This window comes from Natator depressus, chromosome 3, assembly GCF_965152275.1.
Source record: "Natator depressus isolate rNatDep1 chromosome 3, rNatDep2.hap1, whole genome shotgun sequence".
In the NCBI taxonomy this organism is placed as follows: domain Eukaryota; kingdom Metazoa; phylum Chordata; order Testudines; family Cheloniidae; genus Natator; species Natator depressus.
In genome coordinates, this window is record NC_134236.1 from 86,250,232 (window position 1) to 86,269,087 (window position 18,856).

General features: G+C 41.7%; 1 protein-coding gene across 1 annotated transcript in view; it reads right to left on the bottom strand.

Moving 5' to 3' along the window:
* REV3L (REV3 like, DNA directed polymerase zeta catalytic subunit) overlaps nt 1–18,856 on the bottom strand; it is a 254,373-nt gene that overhangs the window by 53,830 nt on the left and 181,687 nt on the right. The window contains exons 19-22 of the mRNA XM_074948247.1: nt 14,519–14,634; nt 10,691–10,809; nt 9,750–9,868; nt 1,466–1,607 (exon numbers count right to left, since the gene is read on the bottom strand). Of these exons, the coding sequence (XP_074804348.1) occupies nt 1,466–1,607; nt 9,750–9,868; nt 10,691–10,809; nt 14,519–14,634 (496 nt within the window). The remainder of the gene's footprint in view (nt 1–1,465; nt 1,608–9,749; nt 9,869–10,690; nt 10,810–14,518; nt 14,635–18,856) is intronic.

Genomic DNA, 18,856 nt, shown 5'->3' on the forward strand with positions numbered 1-18,856 from the left:
ATAGAGAGACAAAGTTGATTACTTCTACCTTGCCCAAACTGATATAACAATACCACCAGCAGAGTTATAAAGAAGCTCCTCATAACCCTCTGCGGGTCTTCCACTCCTGCAGCACTTTAGAGGGGACCTGTTCATGTGGTGAACAACAGCAGCGTATCTTGCTGGTCTGCCCATGCTTTTTGGAATAAGACCTTCTCTGCCTCCTGGTCACTCTCCTCAGTGTAATGTCATCAAGCAGTTAGAACAGCCTAAAGGGGATGCAGAGGAGATTACTATCCAGCCCCTACCCTCGTACCCTGGTGACCCCCCTCACTCTTCATCTCAGCCCCCTCATGCCCAATCAGGAACAGCCTGAAGTGTAAGCCCCAAACTGGATCACATTCTGACTTGGCAACAACCTGGAGCTATCACCGAAACACAACTTTAATTGCAAATCCCAAACTGGGGAAGGCACATCTTGAGGCAGCAACAACCCACACTCATACAATTACTGCCAAGACACAGCATTGGCTGCAAGCCAAAAACACTGCCCCTAAGCACACATGGCTAAGGGGAGCAAGCATCAACACCATCTCCCAAGACTGGGATAAACCTCAGGGGATAGAATTCAGAAATAGCAGATTAACTCAGTGTGCAATAAACTCCCTGTGCAGACAAGCCCTCAGAGTGATGGAAATGCCAAAGTTCGAATTGCCTGTGCCAGCTTGACTCTGCCCCAGCATATATACATTACAATACAGTTCTTAATTACATGATCGCGTACAATTTTGTTCCTAGAGGTCCTCTGCCTCATTCAGCAGCTAGGCTGAAAGGTATACAGTGGATATTTCACTGTTCAACATCTGGCCCTCTGCCTCATGTACTACATATTCAACCATTTCACTGAGGTCTTCCAGAAACATTTGCTTGACAGTAATAGAATATTGTGTCCTGAACAATATGTGCACTAAGTAAAATCACGGTTCCTGCAATGTACATCTAACTCAGCTTCTGCAGAGCTCTTCCTCATTAGAATATGTGATTTTGAACATATTTCACACACCTCTGCACATCTAAGAAAGTCCTCTCAACTTTCTTGAGCATGATGAACCATTTTTCTCAACAACTTTTAAAAGAAATTTCATTTTCAGGCTAAAGCCAAGCATGGAAAATTTCAGCCCTAAAAGTAACATTAAAGTAATTATAAGCAACAGCAAGAGGTCCTTTAGAATGAATATGTTTGGGCAACTAACTGTAGACAACACTACACAATATGTCTATAAAACAGAATGTTCAATGTGGCCACATTACCGCTGCTTTTGAATTTCCTGACTTTCTTTAATTTAATATTTCAACCACTGTATTGCACAATGTAATCCTCCGTATTTAACAAAAAATAACTGAAGACAAAGTATAAATAAGGCGCAAAACAAACTTTGCACACCATATTTTTCATTCAAAAAGTATCAGGAAAGTTCAGACTTACCTGTGAGCCTCTTGTTAGTACATGCAAGAACTGAATTCCAAAAAGCCTTGCCATTTCACTGGTTCTACCAATCAAGTCCAGCTGTTCTAACATTTGGAGATTCCCACGGACACGGCTAATGTAGTGATCAACCACTTTCCATCTGTGAAAGCAAACACCTAGGTTATAAACATCAGGGAGCCAGGAAGTTTGATCATGTACAAAGATCGCTGTTCTTTTTACTGAAAAAATGTATACTTTGACCAGGTGTTACAGATGGGAAAACGTGTTTCCTGGTTTCCCATGAGACATATTTATATGATTCTTTCAAAATTGTGAAGCGCACGAACTTACTCCTATGAATTCTAAGACTTATGCAGAATTTGGTTTTGCAAGTTGCTGACATAAAGACAGTCTCAAATTCTCTAAAAGATATGTGTGTGTGTGTGTGTGTATGTGTATAAAAAATCTTTAAAAAAATATTATATATACACACTGTATTATTCTTTCTGCCCAAAGAGAAGAGAAACTACACCACAGAATGAGAGACTTGACTTTGCCTGGATAAATGCAGATTTTTTGTATAGAGAAAGAAAATCAAGAGGAGGCAACATAACCAATCTGATTATCACCACCTTTGTTTTCAAGGCCCCGACACAACTGAAGGTCTGGATGTCAAACTGATGCTATGTTTTAGCAATCTCCACATAGTGTAGAAGCAACCCTACATGTTTACAGATTACTGTCAGTTTAATTTACAATTTAAAAATAAATGTTTAATTTTCCATCTCTCACCCACTCAAAATGCAGTTAAGCTTTAAAGAAAGCATGACATGTATGTCATGGAATACATTCAAATCAGTACTCTAATATTAAGAAGAGGTTACACACTTTGTGCAGTAACTACAGTTCAAGTTGTGTACCCCTATGGGTGATCCACTTCAGCTGTGCACGTACTTCTCAAGCCCTTGATTGGAAAATTCAAGTTAGCAGCATCCGTTTGACCCTGGCATGCTGGATACCAAGGCTATATAGTAGTGTGGGGGCGAACCAGCCTCAGGTCCTTCTCCACCCAAATATCCCTTAAGGAACAGTCCGAAGCAGAGTGGAAGGAGTGTGGGTTGTAGAGCACCCAGAGGGAAACACATCTTGAAGAATAGCAATTGCACAAAGTGAGTAACCTCTTCTTTGAGCAGTGTCCCTATGGGTAATCCACTTCAGGTGACTTCCAAGCAGTATTCCCAGATGGAGGGAGGGAGCTTCAGAATAGAGTCTAGAACTGAAGATAATACTTCAGAACCATGTGCCGCATCATATCTGACAGCATGGATCAGGGCATAATATTTTAAAAATCTTTGTATTGAAGCCCACGTAGAGGTACATATTTCAGATACTGGTACATTTTTCAGTAATGCTGTAGATGTTGCCTGCAGGGATGAACGCCCGCAGCATCATAACAAGTGATAATACAGCCATCTCAACAGTCTTTAAGTAAAGATCGAGGACCACGTGGATCCAGGAAGGAAACAATGAGCCTAGGTGACTTCCTAAATTGCTTGGTCCTATCTAAATAGAAGGCCAATGCCCTTCTACCATTGAGGGTATGTTACCATGATTCCTGCAGAGAACTATGTGGCTTCAGGAAAAACACTGGTAGATGAATAGATTGATTAAGGTGGAACTCCGAAAGAACCTCGGGTAAGAATTTAGGGTATGGATGAAAAGAGACCTTGTGCTTAAAGCTCACCCTAAAGGGAGGAATCTGCCAACAAGGCTCCAATTTCCCTGGCCCCATGGGCCAATATGATGGCTACTAAAAAGGCCGTCTTCACAGATAAATGCAACAGAGAACAGGTTCAAATAGAGGTTTCATAAGATAATTGAATATCAGGTTGAAGTCCCACATCAGGATAGGGTTTCTAATCTGCAGACAGAGATTTCCCAAACCCTTAATAAACCTAGAAGACGATGAATGAGCAAATATGCAAGCATTCCTAACAGCCCTGAGCTCTAACAGATTGATGTGGAGCCGGATTTCTTGAGCTGTCAATCCGCCCTGAGTTGTGAAGGTATTGAGGTGGGCCTCTCACCTCAAAATGATGCATCTGTTGTTAAAGTGATTGATGGGGCTGGGCAACAGAAAGGAATGCCTGCACAGATGTTGAGTTGATCCTCCCACCAATCTAAGGAGTTCCTCATTTATGGAGGAACCATCACCTCTCTGTCCAAGCTGTCCCTGATTGGAAAATAGGGGAGACAACCATGGAAGCAGTGGAGGTGTAGTCTTGCATTATTGGTCACAAAAGTGAAAGCTGACATTGTCCCAGGAGCTGAAGACAGTCCCTTACCGTGGTTAGAGACCTTCCTTGAATTGCCAGTAACAGACCTGACAGTTATGAATCTGTCTAAGGGAAGGCAGGCTCTGGCAGTCAACAGATCCAAATATGCTCCTATAAACTATACCTTCTGTACAAGGTTAATGTGGACTTTTTAACATTTAACTGGAGACCTAACTCTTGGAACAGAGTAGGTGGAAGACAGCACTGCTTTGTAGGCATGACCCTTGAGTAGCCAGTCATTGAGGTATGGGAAGACTAGGATTGCTTCTTGTCGGAGGTAAGCAGCCTCTATTGCTGGGACCTTTGAGAACACACTTGGGGGCTGAGGAAAAGCTGAAGGGAAGCACTTGGTACGATAAATGATCCTGGCCTATAGCGAAGCATAGATGTTTTCTTTGCAATGGGTGTATCATATATGGAAATAGGCCTCTTGTAGGTCAAAGGCGGAAAAGCCATCCCCTTTCTCTAGTGAAGGAATTATAGCTCCCAGAGTCACCATTCTGAACTTTTGATACTTTCTGAACTCGTTTAGAAGTCTTAGATCAAAGAATGGTCTCCACTCTCCCATCCTCCTTTAGCACAAGGAAATTCTTTGAATAAAATCCCTTGCCCTTGTGAGGAGGAGGAACCATCTCTATTGCTGCTAATCAACGGAGAGAATTCAATTCTTGTCTCAATAAAAGCTCCGGAGAGGGGTCCCTGAAGAGAGATGAGGAAGGGGAGATGGAAGCAGTGGGAGTGACATAAAATGGATGGTATAGCCTATTGTTATGACAGCTATGACCCATTTGTCTGTAGTGATCCTCTTCCAAGCATGTTGGAAATAGGCAAGGTAGTCTCCAAAGTGTGAAAAGAGGGCTAATGCGTAAATCTGTAAATCCAGAGGTGTGGGAAGATTTGAAACCTTGACCAACCCATCAAAACAGTTACTTCAAAGATGGCTGGGTGGCTATGGAGGGCGGTAGGGTGGCCCTCGTTCTTTCAAATTGATGTCTCTTTTGGGGGGGGGGGGCAGTTCAGTAGATCTATGAAACCTGGAAAACTGAGCAGGACGTGATCTCTGGGCACTCTGTGACCCACTAAACCTTTTCTTATTTGTAGGTGTATATATTCTCAGGGACCATAAAGTAGCCCTATAGTCATTTAGAGTGGTCAAGGACTCATCTGGGTTTCCAAGAACAGTTTATGACCATAGAAGGGGAGGTTCTCCAGGGTGTTCTGCACGTCTCTCGGAAACCCGACAAGATGGAGCCATGATACTCTGCACATCACCACCACCGTAGAGATGGATCAGATAGCACTGTGCGCAGCATCTAAGGATGCTTGAAAAGCAGTTCTGGTGATCAATTAGGCCTCTGAGATGACAGACTCGAATTGCTCCCTATATTCTTGTGGAAGATGTTCAATGAATCTGTTAGAATTTGTAACATGACTGCCTGATAATTTGTGATCCTGAACTGCAGGGTTGCTCATGCATTTTGGTCCCTGTCATAAGGGGTAGACTTAGAGATGTGCTGCCTACTCCACTCACCCGCATCGACCACTATGGAGTTAGGTGGCGAGTGGGAGAATAAAATGTCAGAATCCTTAGGGAGACATGATACTTTTATCTGCCCTTTTATACTTGGGTGGAATAGTGGCAGGTGTCTGCCACAACGTCTTAACCAGATTTAGGAGTGTCTCATTGAAGGGTAACACCACCCTAGGGAGCGTTGCTAACTAGGATATCCATCAGTGTGAACTGTGAATCCTTGACCTCTTTGAGAGGAATCTGAACAGTGTTAGCTGCTCTCTTTAGGAGGTCTTGAAATTGCTGAAAATCATTGGCCATGGATGATGGCAGAAGCAAAACCACCTCATCTGGAGTTGAGGATGAAACAGATGTTTTAGGGGTGGCTTCTTTATCTGCCCTAGCTTCTGGCTCCTCAAACTTTTCCTCCGGGGGGGGGGAGGAGAAGCTGGTTGGGGAGGAGAGGGTTGTATAACTCTGGCCTCCCTATGACACAGTCATGGTGGCCTAGCAAATTGTCATCAATAGGCAGCTCAAGAGTCCCAGTATGACCATTGGGAGGGGTGGGGGGGAGTGGGGCTGGCATGCAGGGTTGGTTCTACCACCCTTGATAACAAGCCCAATCTTCCATATGACTTTAAGAGAATGTCCTGTTCCTGAAGGGATATATTGGAGAACCCAGAACAGAAATAGAGACAAATGACTGGAAGCCTCCTTCATCCTCCTCCATCTCATCCAATGGAGGAGCATGTGCAGAAAATGGAGACTCCAGTGGTAACAAAGGATGATAGATCGGAGATCGAAGTCTTGGTACTGAGAGCTGTTTGGTACCCATGAGGAGCGGGGACTTTAATTCCTCCATTACTAAGAAGTCCTTAGTATATCTGAACTTCTGTGGTACTGAGTAGGGGATAGGTACTGACGTGGTAGCTGAGGCCACTGTTGCTGAAGCCAGCACTACTAATGATGGTATCCGGCACCGTTGCTTGCTCGGTGCTGTATGCATGTGTACCAATGAATGGACTGAATGCATAGGAACTGATGGCTGGGCTGAACTTGATGGTGCCAGTCCTAAGTGTCTATGGTTGCCCTTCTTGCTAGTCGAAGGTACTGAGGCCCTACTGAAGCTGCGTCTCTCCTTTGTACTCTGGGACTCCACAGCATTGCCAGTTCCAGAAGAGGAGTTCTTTGACTCAATGGTATTGAGTTGAGCAGTCCAGGTCTCAGAGACCGCAGTTCTTGCTGGAGACCTGGGCTTTTTGGAGCTGACACCTTAAGGTGAGAGTCCGCACTCCTCTTTTCAGAAGCATTCCTTCAAACCTCCTAAGTCTTCCCTTTTTTAGGGGAAGCCTGCACTGAGGTAGGAGGAGCGCTGGATCTGACTGGAGACAGATGTATGGGGGTGGGTCTCCTGACCTGATTCAGAAACTGGCTGAAGGGAACGTTCCATCATTAGCAGTCTGAGTTTAATATCCCTGTTTTTCTTTGCCCTTGACTTGAGGGCCACGCAGAAGTTGCACTTTAGGGAGACATGGGACTCCCCCAAGCAAAACACTTAGAGTGGCTATCGCTTATAGATATAGCCTCTTGGCAGGAAAGGCAATGTTTGAAACCTGCCAGGAAAAAAAAAAAAAAAAGAGGAAAGAGAGGAGTAAAACAAGCCTCTCAATACTTATCTAACTAACTGATTATAACTATACTAACAACTAAACTATAAAAACTATCTTAACTATAGAAATATTAGAAAAACCAAGGCATGATACAGGTGAACATACTAGGGCTGTGTCTCAGGCTGAGGTGGTTGAGAAGGAACTGAGGAAGGTTTGCCTGGGCATGAGGGGGAATAGAGCACAAGTGCGGGCTGATTGGACACTGATAACTAAAAATCTCCAATCAAAGGCTCAAGAGGTGCATGCACACCTGAAGTGGAGCACTCATTGGAACACAACTCAAAGAATTATTAGTTGTTTATGTTAACTGTGGCAAAAGGTCCCAATCAAAAGATAGAGGCTCTATTGTGCTAGGTGCTGTACAAACCTATAAGATGTAGTCCCTGCCCTAAGATCCTAAATACTGTATAGTACTGCTTTTTATTTAGATTTATCAAATCCCTCCTTGGCTGGCATACTCTGTCAAATATTATACTCAACTGTAGCAGACAATTGTGACGATCCATATTATAAAGATCAGTACTTTTACAAAACTATGATAAATTTTGTATAAAGTATACCTCGTATCATTTGAAAACTCATAATCTGCTGAACATTATTGTCCTGGTAAAATATGTGTATCAACATTGTATGTGAAGCTATAAGAATCTGCTGTAAAGCACTGTTATAACATGGTCCAAGGTTAAGAAAAGCAGGCCCAAACCAGTTTTTCAGAGACAAAAGGCACTCTGACACCCCAGTCAGGTGTTAAAGAGCTATGCTTAAGCAGTCATTCTCCAGCAACAGGAAGGTGTGAATAAGAAATTTACATTTCATCACAGGGATGGTTCAACCCTCACGTCCACAGGAGACTTGTCGCCTGCACCCCAGCGGGGGGTAAGGGTATAAGAATGGAGGAGACACAGAACACAAATGGCTTCTCTCCTCCTTCATCTCTGCTCATGACATCAATGACTCTCAAAGAACTGAACTAAGTGGTTGGGGTAGGGGAGTCCCAGACTGAAAGGAGACCCAGCCTGTGAAATTTACTGCAGCATATGGTACGGAAAACCTTTGCTTTTTAGTTCATTTAGCTCATTAAGTTAGGTACTAGCTTGCATTTTACTCTTTTATTTTCTTTTGTAACACATCCTGACTTTTATGTATCATCACTTGTAATCACTTAAAATCTATCTTTCTGTAATTAGTAAACTTATTTTATCTTAATCAGTGTGTTTGGATTTGTGTATGTGGGAAACTACATTTGGGATAACAAGGCTGGTATCATTTTCCTTTGATAAAATGATGGACTATCTATGAGTCTGCATTGTTCAGTAGTGTACTGGACAATACAAGACGCACATTTCTGGAGAACAAGGCTGAGAGTAAGAATTTGCAGGTGTCGCCCTATATGTAATTCATGAGTAAGGCTGTGAGTTTGTCACAGAGGTCATGGAATTCCATGACTTCTGCAGCGGCCAGTGCGCCTGGCCTGGGGGCAGCTCAGGCAGCCCCATGCCAGTCGCACTGGCGGCTGCTGGGGCAGTCTCAGGCCACCGCTCCCCCCACCCCCAGCAGCAGGAGTTTGGGTGTGGGAAGGGGCAGGGAGGCGGGGCACGGGACGCGGTGAGGTGGGCTCTGGGCGGCACTTACCTGGGGGTCTCCCAGAAGCTGCGACATCCCCCTCGCTCAGCTCCTAGGCAGAGACGTGGCCAGGCAGCTCTGCACGCTACCTCCATCTGCAGGCGCTGTCCCCACAGCTCCCTTTGGCTTTGGTTCCCGGCCAATGGGAGCCGTGAAGCCACAGCTCTGGACGGAGGTAGTGCACAGAGCTGCCTGGCCATGCCTCTGCCTAGGAGCTGAGCGAAGGGGATGTCCCCACTTTCGGGGAGGCGCGGAGTCAGGTAGGGAGCCTGCTGGCCCTGCCACCCCACTACCCACCCCTATCACCCACAGCGCCCCCGGGCCAACCCCTTTCCCCCCCAAGATTTAGTTAGGGGTATATAGTAGAAGTCATGGACAGGTCACGTGCTGTGAATTTGTGTTTACTGCCTGCCTGTGACCTGTCCATGACTTTTACTAAAAAAACCCATGACTAAAAGGTAGCCTTATTCATGAGTGACTGGTCACAGTGCTCATGTATTTAGCTGGGAGTGAATTTGCATGCTATAGGCTGTGTGAACAGACCATGAGTGGATATTCTGACAGCAAAGCAGTATAAAAGGCACCCCAGGTTAGAGCATTAAGGGGACACAGTTGTTCAATGATCCAGATTGTACCCTAGGTAATGTCACAACAATGAAAGCTGGATAGTAGGGATAGCTCATTAGAAGTCCATAAGCTATTACCAGCAGGAGAGTGGGGTGGGGGGAGAGAAAACCTTTTGTAGTGATAAACACCCATTTTTTCATGCTCTGTGTGTATAAAAACATCTTCTGTATTTTCCACAGTATGCATCCGATGAAGTGAGCTGTAGCTCACGAAAGCTTGTGCTCAAATAAATGGGTTAGTCTCTAAGGTGCCACAAGTACTCCTTTTCTTTTTGCGAATACAGACTAACATGGCTGTTACTCTGAAACCTTTGATAAACACTGTATGCTAAGTTAAGTGCTCTACAGGAAGTAATGAAAGACTTTAATACAGCACATCATGTCTATTCACATATCTCAAAGCTGCAGCTCACAATCTTGTCTTGTTTTTTCCACAGTTGCTTTTTTATAAATAATATAGGAAAGCCATACCACACTAAATTGTGAATCTTGCTTAAAAATATTCTCATAGCAATGGATCATTAGATCATTCATTACCTGTAGATATCTGCCTTGTTGTCAAACCAATCAGACAAAACTCGAGAGGTAAACAGAGGAAAACGCTGATGAAGAACATGAAAACCCACATTTTCAAATGTGTAGTTAGTTAGAGTCACCTAGAAAAATACAAGAGACTTGATAATGATCTTATATTTTTATAATACCTTCCTTTCAGAAGACTCCTAAAGCTCTTCACACACTTTAGCAATAGATTTATGAACTACAAATAGGAATTTATTATCGCTAACATGCAGTTACCTAGTAGGTAAAATCATAGCAAATGTTTAACAGTCCACTGAAACAACACAACTGTTCATGACAGAAAGGGAAGAATATCTTTCTCCAAATGAAAGTACAGGTGGTAAATAGACTGCAATTACCAAATTAGAACTTGCCCAGGAGTGGGTTACAAGAGGGACCTAATGAGAAGGTTAAACACAATGTAATAGAACAGCAAAACAGTGATGGGATACGATAGCTCAAAACAGTTCCACAGGCTTCAAATATTTCTTTTAGTAAAAGTACCATACTAGCTTCTTGCTAGGGACAAGTAAGCTGTTCTCGAGACACATCTTGGACACAAAGAAGTAAAACAAATGAAAAGTATGAGAATAGAATGAAGTATGAAAAAAGAATGAAAATAAAAAGTTAAGAAACATTAGTGAAAATCAAAAGGCAAGGACTTCAGTATTTTACATTTCACTAGAACAGTATTCCTTCAACATTTCAAAACACATTATATGTCTGTTTCTGAAAATAACATTATCTGTCTAAAAAGGGATAAAAAAGCTGTACAGCAAAATACTATAGCACAAGTCCCTTCATAAAATTTCTCAACAAAAGATTCCTTAAAAGTTTAGGATTAAAAATAATTAAAAAACAATTTCTCTCTCTTCTAAACTATTTTCAACATATATTTTTAACTTATTTTACTTTACCTCATTTCTCATCATTCGCCAAAGATTTAGGATAATTCGTCCAACAATATTTATTTCACTCATTGTATCTGACCCATATTCATCTTGCTCAGCTGCAAATCTGTTCTCTTTCTTATCATCTAATGTAATGAAAAGAGGATACATTTAGACAACTTATAATATAGTCAACATTACTTCAAGCTACTTCTCTGAGAAGTTCTAGGAGCTTCCTGGGAAAACAGCTTGAATGCATTTAAAATGTGTAGTAGCAGAACTGGAATTAAAAACCTGAGCGTGTGTACTCATGAAATAAGATTTTTAGTTACCAAAAAAACCAAAAATATTTAAACCAAACTCATGTCCCCTTAATTTTTCCTCTGGTATGTATGCCCATTTGAGACGACAGCTTGGTCTAGTTTTATTGAACTGTCCACTGCAAGTCTTTATTCTTAAGGGAAATATATTGGAGAAGAGTTGCTGAAATGTTATTTGCATTTGATACTGCACTATAAAAAGGAGGAACACTCCCTATCCTAAAGGGCTTACCCTTGTGATAAAGTTTTGCACTATTGGGTGGAGGGTTGAGAGAGGAGGATGCACAAAACCTTTTACACTGTGAAAGTGGGAAAGGAGGCAGAAGACTTTGTTGGCACAAAGGGAGGGAAAGGGAGATAGGACGATTGCAAAGCTGTAGGGAGAAGTATTTTACTCTTGATATTTTAGGCATCACTTTATCATAGGGAGAAAGGCAAAGTGGGTGAGGTAATATTTGTTATTGGACCACAAAGGGCCAAAAATCCATTAATATGTATGTGAGATCTTAACCACAGTCTCTGTTAAGGACTTTTCACATAGGCCCAAATTCCACAGCTTGGTCTGAGGCCTGGGGCCTAGCTAATAATGGACAATATATGGCTAAAGAAAAACTGGGTAAACAGGAGACAACCTTGCTTTGTTTCAACTAGATAAGTGGAGTCAGTAACTCCAGATGCGGAGCAGTAATTGGGTGTTCATATCATGAGTTACAGACATACAAAGCACTGAGAAGAGCCTCAAAGTCTACTCCCTGGTGCAGAAAGGAGATCGCCAACACCCTCCCCAAATGCCAACCATAGTTCAGGGAGAGGCCTAACATGTCAGTATGAGATATGACATCCTCCCTTCCACGGATGTATTCTCCTTCACAGATGCCAACTCTAGTTCTCAGAAACCCAATGGTGAACCCTAAAACTAAAACAATTGCTATTTGCTGTGTACTTTTCACTGTGTTTTTGTTTTAAACCCCCAGGAATGCACCTGTTGGACAACCGGAAGAGCTACCTCATTCCTATGGACCCCAAAATCAGGATTTAACCTACGCATTGCAATAGGAAAAGTTTGAGGGAAAACACCTGTGTATTAGCAACATGTTAACCTGAGCTCTGGGCGGAGCCATTATTTAATCTTTTAGACTATTGGTTTATTGTGCTAATCTTGTCTTGCTGCTAGAACCTATCCAGGGGCTCGGGAACTCCAACCCTGTCACTTCTCTCCGCCCATGAGCATCCTATATAATCTATTGTAATCAACTGTTTAGCAGTGTCTCACTGAGCCTAATAAACAAAGTGACACTCCACCAGCGCTATGCGTAATAAACCCGCATGCTTGACTCTCCATGGTGTCCATTTCTGTTCCTTCAGACCAACTTCTGATGGTGAGAGAGACAAGCTTTCAAACTACACAGAGCTCTTCCTCAGGTCTTGGAAAGGTACTCAGTGTCACAGCTAAATACAAGATCAAACAGATAGTTTGGCATAAGTAGTTGGTATATATTCTGAGGGACGATTCAAGATATTACCTTACCCACCTTGTCTCTCTAATATCCTGAGACTGAAAACAACACCGAATACATGGGCAGAAAGGGAAAGAGGACTTCCTTACTCTCAATTTTCTTGAGTCTTTGAAGTGCTGCAGCATCACAGAAGAGCAGAGGGTGCTTGTGGTGTCTTTCCTAGCATTCTCTTTGCTCTAAAATGGGAGGGCCATAGTTCTGGGAATTTTTTTCTAAAGTTTATAGGGATGTTTTGAAAGTGCATCATACATAATTTAATATCCCAACATGAAACATTACAGTGACTATACTCTATGATACATTTTAAAAAAATATTTTACATTTTTAGAACTATTTCTCCAAATTGTATCAGCTCCATCTGGCCTTTTAAATTAGCATAACAGAGCAAAGAGCATTCTGGGACATTTCCCCCACAATTCTGTATGTGTGCCTACCCCATTTTTATTTGTTTGCTGCACAACTCTGTCCCACACTATTAATTTATCAAAGATGCTCCTATACGGTATCCTATTAACAAAGAAGAGACAACACATTTTGCAGAATAAAGTACACAACTCTATATAACAATTATTAGATTTCAGCATCTATTTCCTCAAGTGGCCATGATGTAAATTTCCCCTTGAACGACTCTCAAGAGACAATTTATTCACCGCGTTCCACTTTGAGCACGCAAATGAGATCATAGAGAAGACAAAAGAGAAAAATCTGTACACTCCTGCAGGGCTTAAGATAAAATAACAGAACATAAAGCAACAACTTATTCAATTGCTCACACTCTTTCACGCGTCATCTCAATCAGCAACAATGCTATGAATAAAATCTATTTCCCATTGACAAACTTTATCAATAAAACCTAATCGATAAAACCTATAAGCCACTGACAAACCTTAGTCAGTCTTTTATACACATTATCAAAATGCATGCTATCTTTTTACCTTCTTTATTGTTTCAGACTTTTAGAGAGGCAAAATAATGATTCTCCTTTGCCTGGCCAGTTGTAAAAGAAAATCAAGGCAATATAAGTGGTAACAATAATTAATCTTTTCTGTCCACTTGTATGCAGGATCTCCTGCAAAGCTAGAAAATGTCTAATATTTTTGAGTCTGTAACCTTTTTCTGTAACCATCAAAATTTCACAGAGTTTATTCAAGTATATTTGCTTTCCCTAAAGTCAGCCTGATCAGATAACACAGTCTCTCTCGCTGGCTTTATCAACATCTCCTCTTTTGGCTTGTCTCTGAGTCTCTACATTTCTTCATTATGCATCACACCACGCGCTAACAACATAGAAATGAATTTTGCTGCCACAATAAAGATAATTAATGTCCTAATCAGCAATAGGCTCCCCAGTTGATGATCTGCAGAAACTTGTGGAACTTCCATAGCTGGCACCTAGAGAAAACCTATGTGTAGCAAATAAATCCCCACATACATGCTACCACTGTGTGCATGCGCACCAGACTCAGTCAAAGGCAGCAGCAGAGGAAAGAACTCAGCTTTCCTTTTGCTAGCTGAATTTACAAAAAAGGGAAGGAAGAGTCCATGAAGGAGGCAAAGGGTACTTGCCAGCTCTCCCCTCAAAGGAGTAGAAGAGGTAGGTCCTAGTTGGAGAAGCACAGACTACTGGGGACTCTGGCCACAAAAAAGAGAGGGCAACATGGAACACAGGGGTGGGAGAAAAGAAGGGAACACGGATGGAATCAGAACCCTGGCCAGAGGGTCATGCAAATAACGGAGGACACAGAACACAGACAGACACAGGTTTGCAGGAGGCGCTTTATCTGAATAGCTATTTCCTAATCTCCCCCCATCTTTGGGGCCAAAACCTATGCAACATAAAAAATAAAATAAAATAAACCATCACTGAAGAAAACTTCCTAATTTTTTTTAACGTCTGTGGTTGCACCTATGTACCTGCATAAGTGCAGATATCCACCAAAAAAAAAAAATTAAAAGCATATTACCTTTTACCTAATGATATCAGCAGGGGCTGTGTTATAGTCTATAATATAACCCACCTGGTACACGAGAGATCATCTGGCATAAATCAACACTTAGTGCAGCAGCCCTCTGTAAGAGGTAACCCCACGAATGCATTTGGACTTCATATCCTAACATAATATCAGGGTCATATCTAAAAATGGGAAAAAAGAAAATAAGCTTCATAATATCAATACATTTTTGTGGGACAGTGTGGGCTTGATCCTGCTCGTGCTGAAGTCAACAACAAAACCGCCACCGATTTCAGTGAAAGCTTGGTTTGGTCCTTCAATGACCACACACATAAATCTTGGAGATTTAATAAGTAAAATATATTTTATTATAAACAATATTATTGACAGAGTAATTGTTAACCTTAGGTTTTTTTTAAAAAAAAGATAAAGAACAAAATAGGGATCTCACCAGTTTTTTGGAAAGCAATATTATATTGACTGTAGGTGAAATCTGACTAGTGGGACAAGACATAATTAAGTTGTGGTCCAGTAACTTCAACAAACTTGTTGCAAGCAGTCTGACAGAGTATAAACAGATTAATATGGCAAAATACTTCTATATTGCTTCCTTGAGAGGAAATTAATCCTGAATCTGTCTGGAATTTTGGTACTCTTAGAGTAGAGGAAAGAAGGGTAGTTTTGCAACTAAAAACACAAAGCTAGATTCTCAGGAGATCTGAGTTCTATTCCAGGCTCTGCTACAGACTTCTTACATAAACTTGGACAAGTCTCTTAACCATTCTGTACCGGTTTTCCCATCTGCAAAGTAGAGCTAATTCTTCTACCACTACTACCTATATCTTCTCCTGCAAAACCTACTATTCTTTGGGAAAACAGTCAAGCAATTCCTTTGATTACCAACAGAGGTAAAAATGCTGGCTATGATGTTGAAGAAAATTTATTTCATCGCATTTACAAAGAAAATAACTGAGAAAATGGGTCATCCATAGCTCATGCTTTAATTGCTCAGTTTTACATTTCTTTTTCATCCTGCCCCCTCACTGGTTTATGTGGGATTTTGTCTTGTAGTTTCCGTTCTCAAAAAGCCCATGCTGTCTTCTTCCCTAGTCAAGCAATCTTATTAAGAGACACACTATTTGGGCCAGTTTTTGTACCTGCTAGAAACTAACAAATTCTAGTAACTGAAAGCTGTTGACTGGGGAAAAAGTGAGTGGGATTGTAGGTATGTATGCCAGAGCAGACTACATGGCCTGAGGTAGGCCAATACAGAGTACCTTCTGGCTGATACCATTGGCAAAATATAAAGATGGGCCTCAAAACTATCTTGCATGCCATTGCCAATCTTTCTGCAGAGATGGAAAGTAGCATTTGTACTGGCAGGATTTAAACATGCAATATTAGTAACAATCCAATCATCCTTGCTGTAGAGAAAAGAAATATGATCATTTTCCTCTCTAGACAGAAAGATTCACTCTGTACTAGTTTTGCTGCTATGTCATCTCCCATTTCTTTCCATTCTGTAGTAAACATTTCTTTTGATTTCAATGAATTGTTTCTTCTTTTCTTTTTTTAACATAAGTTTTTCCTGAGTGCTCATTTTCCTCCAGCTAATATTGAGGCAAATGGAGGAAAGAGTGCAGGCCAGACTTACAATACAGACAGAAGAGGGAGTTGTCTAGGGCCGCAAAATATTTAGTGGACAGTAACTGCATAACTGAAAACTCTGGGGAGCTTTTCCCAGTTTTCCTTGGGCAACAAAACTCATAGAGCTGGTACTGGAAAGTAAGAGGAGATTCTTAGAGGAAGATGCTACTGACCGAGGAAAAGTTATTTCAGTGAAGTTTATTTTAAGGCAGATGCAGGGGATTTTTCCCCTTGCAACTTGATGTTAAATCTTCTTGACCTCCTGAAATGGTGCTAAGGAACTTATGAGAAACAAATATAATATTATGTGTCTAATATGAAAATTTGGTTAATTCAAAGTTTATGCAGCCCTTTACATGTAAAAGCACTATGGACAAGACTTACGTGCTAAGAATTATTGTTTATTATGGCAAAATCTGATACAATTTTAAAAAGTGACTTTACCATACAATCTTCAAGGAGATTGTGTTCTCTTATATCCTGGTATATTATATTTCATATCTTCTCTCAGAAGCCACTTCCTGCTTTCTCACTCTGGGAGAGGGAGGGAGAAGGGGGGCACATGGCTGGTGGACCATGCAGCAGTGAATCCACTGACTCTGTCCATGCTCCTTCTATTCCTGATTCCCTTAGCTCTGTGTCATGCAGGAGCATGTATTCCTATGTAAAGCTCCCAAATCCTGCTCCTCCCTCTCTGCACAGCAGAATAGCACCTTTTCCATTATATGTAGGGACCTCTATACCTGCACCAGAGGGGCAGCATTTGCCTTAAATGTGAAAGAAAGAGGCCCATAACATTTAATTTCTCTTTCATGGGAATCCACTGCTCCATCAGGCCTGGCAAACTGTTTCCATCTTTTTCAAGTCATTGAAGCAAAATGGCTTGCAATTTTAGCCTTCCCTTATCGTCTCCAGAAGCCTGTTTTAGAGCATCCTCTAGTGGTTTGCCTATTGAATTTCAGGCACAGCTCTCCCAAATCTTCTACTTTTGGGTCTTTGAAAAGAGGTTCTCAGTTCTTTTCAGGTACACTTTTCCAGTTTTCTCCCTGTCCCTGCAGGCTGGCCTCCATTTGATAGGAAGATGGTCTATCTGAGTGGGACAGGGATTCCTTTAGTTTAACAGCAGATCCCCAGGCTCCGTATCAGCAGAAGTTGAACTGTCCCAACAGCAACTCCGAAAAACCTAGAGTTCCTGCACTCGCCTCTCTGTGCTGGTAGATCATCTTCACTGTTTGTACAAAGTTAGGGAGGGGCTGCTTTATAGGTGGTATCTGGCTTCTTAGCATATTTTATGCCCAAGTCCTCCTTTTATTCCTGAGCATCATATCCACACCACTGCAGCCAACACAGGACAGGTCAAAGAGGGAATTTTGGGCTCCGTGTGAGTTCCCTCCCACCCCAAGACTGCTCCTAGCACCCGAAGGAAGGCCTTTGTAACTGTCCTTTTCAGTGACTCACTCCCACTGAAGTTTACTCTTCAGTTTCTCTGAGAGTTCACCCTCCCAGGCTGTGTCTGCTCAGAGACAGTTTCCTGCACCTCCTGAATCTCAAATCTCATGTTATTCAATATCTCAATAACCTTTTAGAATGAGGAGGATTTGCTGGTTCCTGCTCCTCCCAAGTGCCTCCCTTTAGCTGTCTCCACAAAGAGTTAAGCCGTGCATATACCCCTAGCTGTGAGTGCTCCTACTCTCCTCAGACAGCTCACGCTCCAGCAGTCTCTCAGGACAGCTGGAAACTGCAGTAAAAATAAAACATTTTGCCAAAATCAACTCTTCTGTAAGACCCTTAACATGAAGGAACACGCAGCTGCAGCTCAAACATAAGGACACCATTTCTAGGACCACCCTTTGAGGTGAAACTTCTCAAGTTTTAGAAAAAATTCTGAAAAATCTATAAAATTTTGATAAAATTATGCCTAGCCAATCCTCATCTAAATGCTAGAATGTGCTTCAGCTCTTTTTGCTACAGCTTTCAGTAATACCGGAACTGTCAGTGATTTCATCCACTGTGTCTCATCAAGGCCAAGAACTAATAAGAGGGCATTATGTCAGAGAGGATCCTCTCCAAGACAATGAAGCCCTGCCAACTCATGTTTGCCTTCCCCTGATGGAATGTTCAAGAAATTCTTTGCAACATGGGCTGGTTTCATTTCAGACAAATGGGCTCTCAGTATTATCAGAAAAGATCTCCTCAATAACTTTTGAGCACCACTAATTTTTCCATCATTTTCTTTGCCACAAAACCTTATGAAAACCAAAAGGTATTCTAGATAGTATCTCAAAACCTCGCTTCTTTGGCATAATCTCCCAGTTCTAATGGAAGAGGCTTTGGTTTCTACTCCAACTTCTTTGGGGGTATTCAAAATATCTGGAAGTTTTCAGCATAGAAACACTTGTGCTTTATGATTCAAGAGAAACACCAAGGATTTCTTGTGCATCATGGGCCTCAGGAAGGCTTATCTTTACATGTCAATATGCCCCATCGTTGAAAAATGTTAATGCTTTACCATCAGGGACAACCATTATCAATTCAAGGCAATGCTTCTCAGCCTTTCATCTGCTCCACAGCCATTTACCAAACTGATGGTTATCTTGGCAGTCAATCTGAGATGAGGGTATTCAGATCTACCACTGTGGATGAACTACTGGCAAAGATGCAATTGTATGAGGCTTCACAGTTGCTGAATTTTCTTGAGCAACACTAGAGATGAATCTGTAACGAGTGCTCTAATTACATCACAAGAGCTCTTAATTC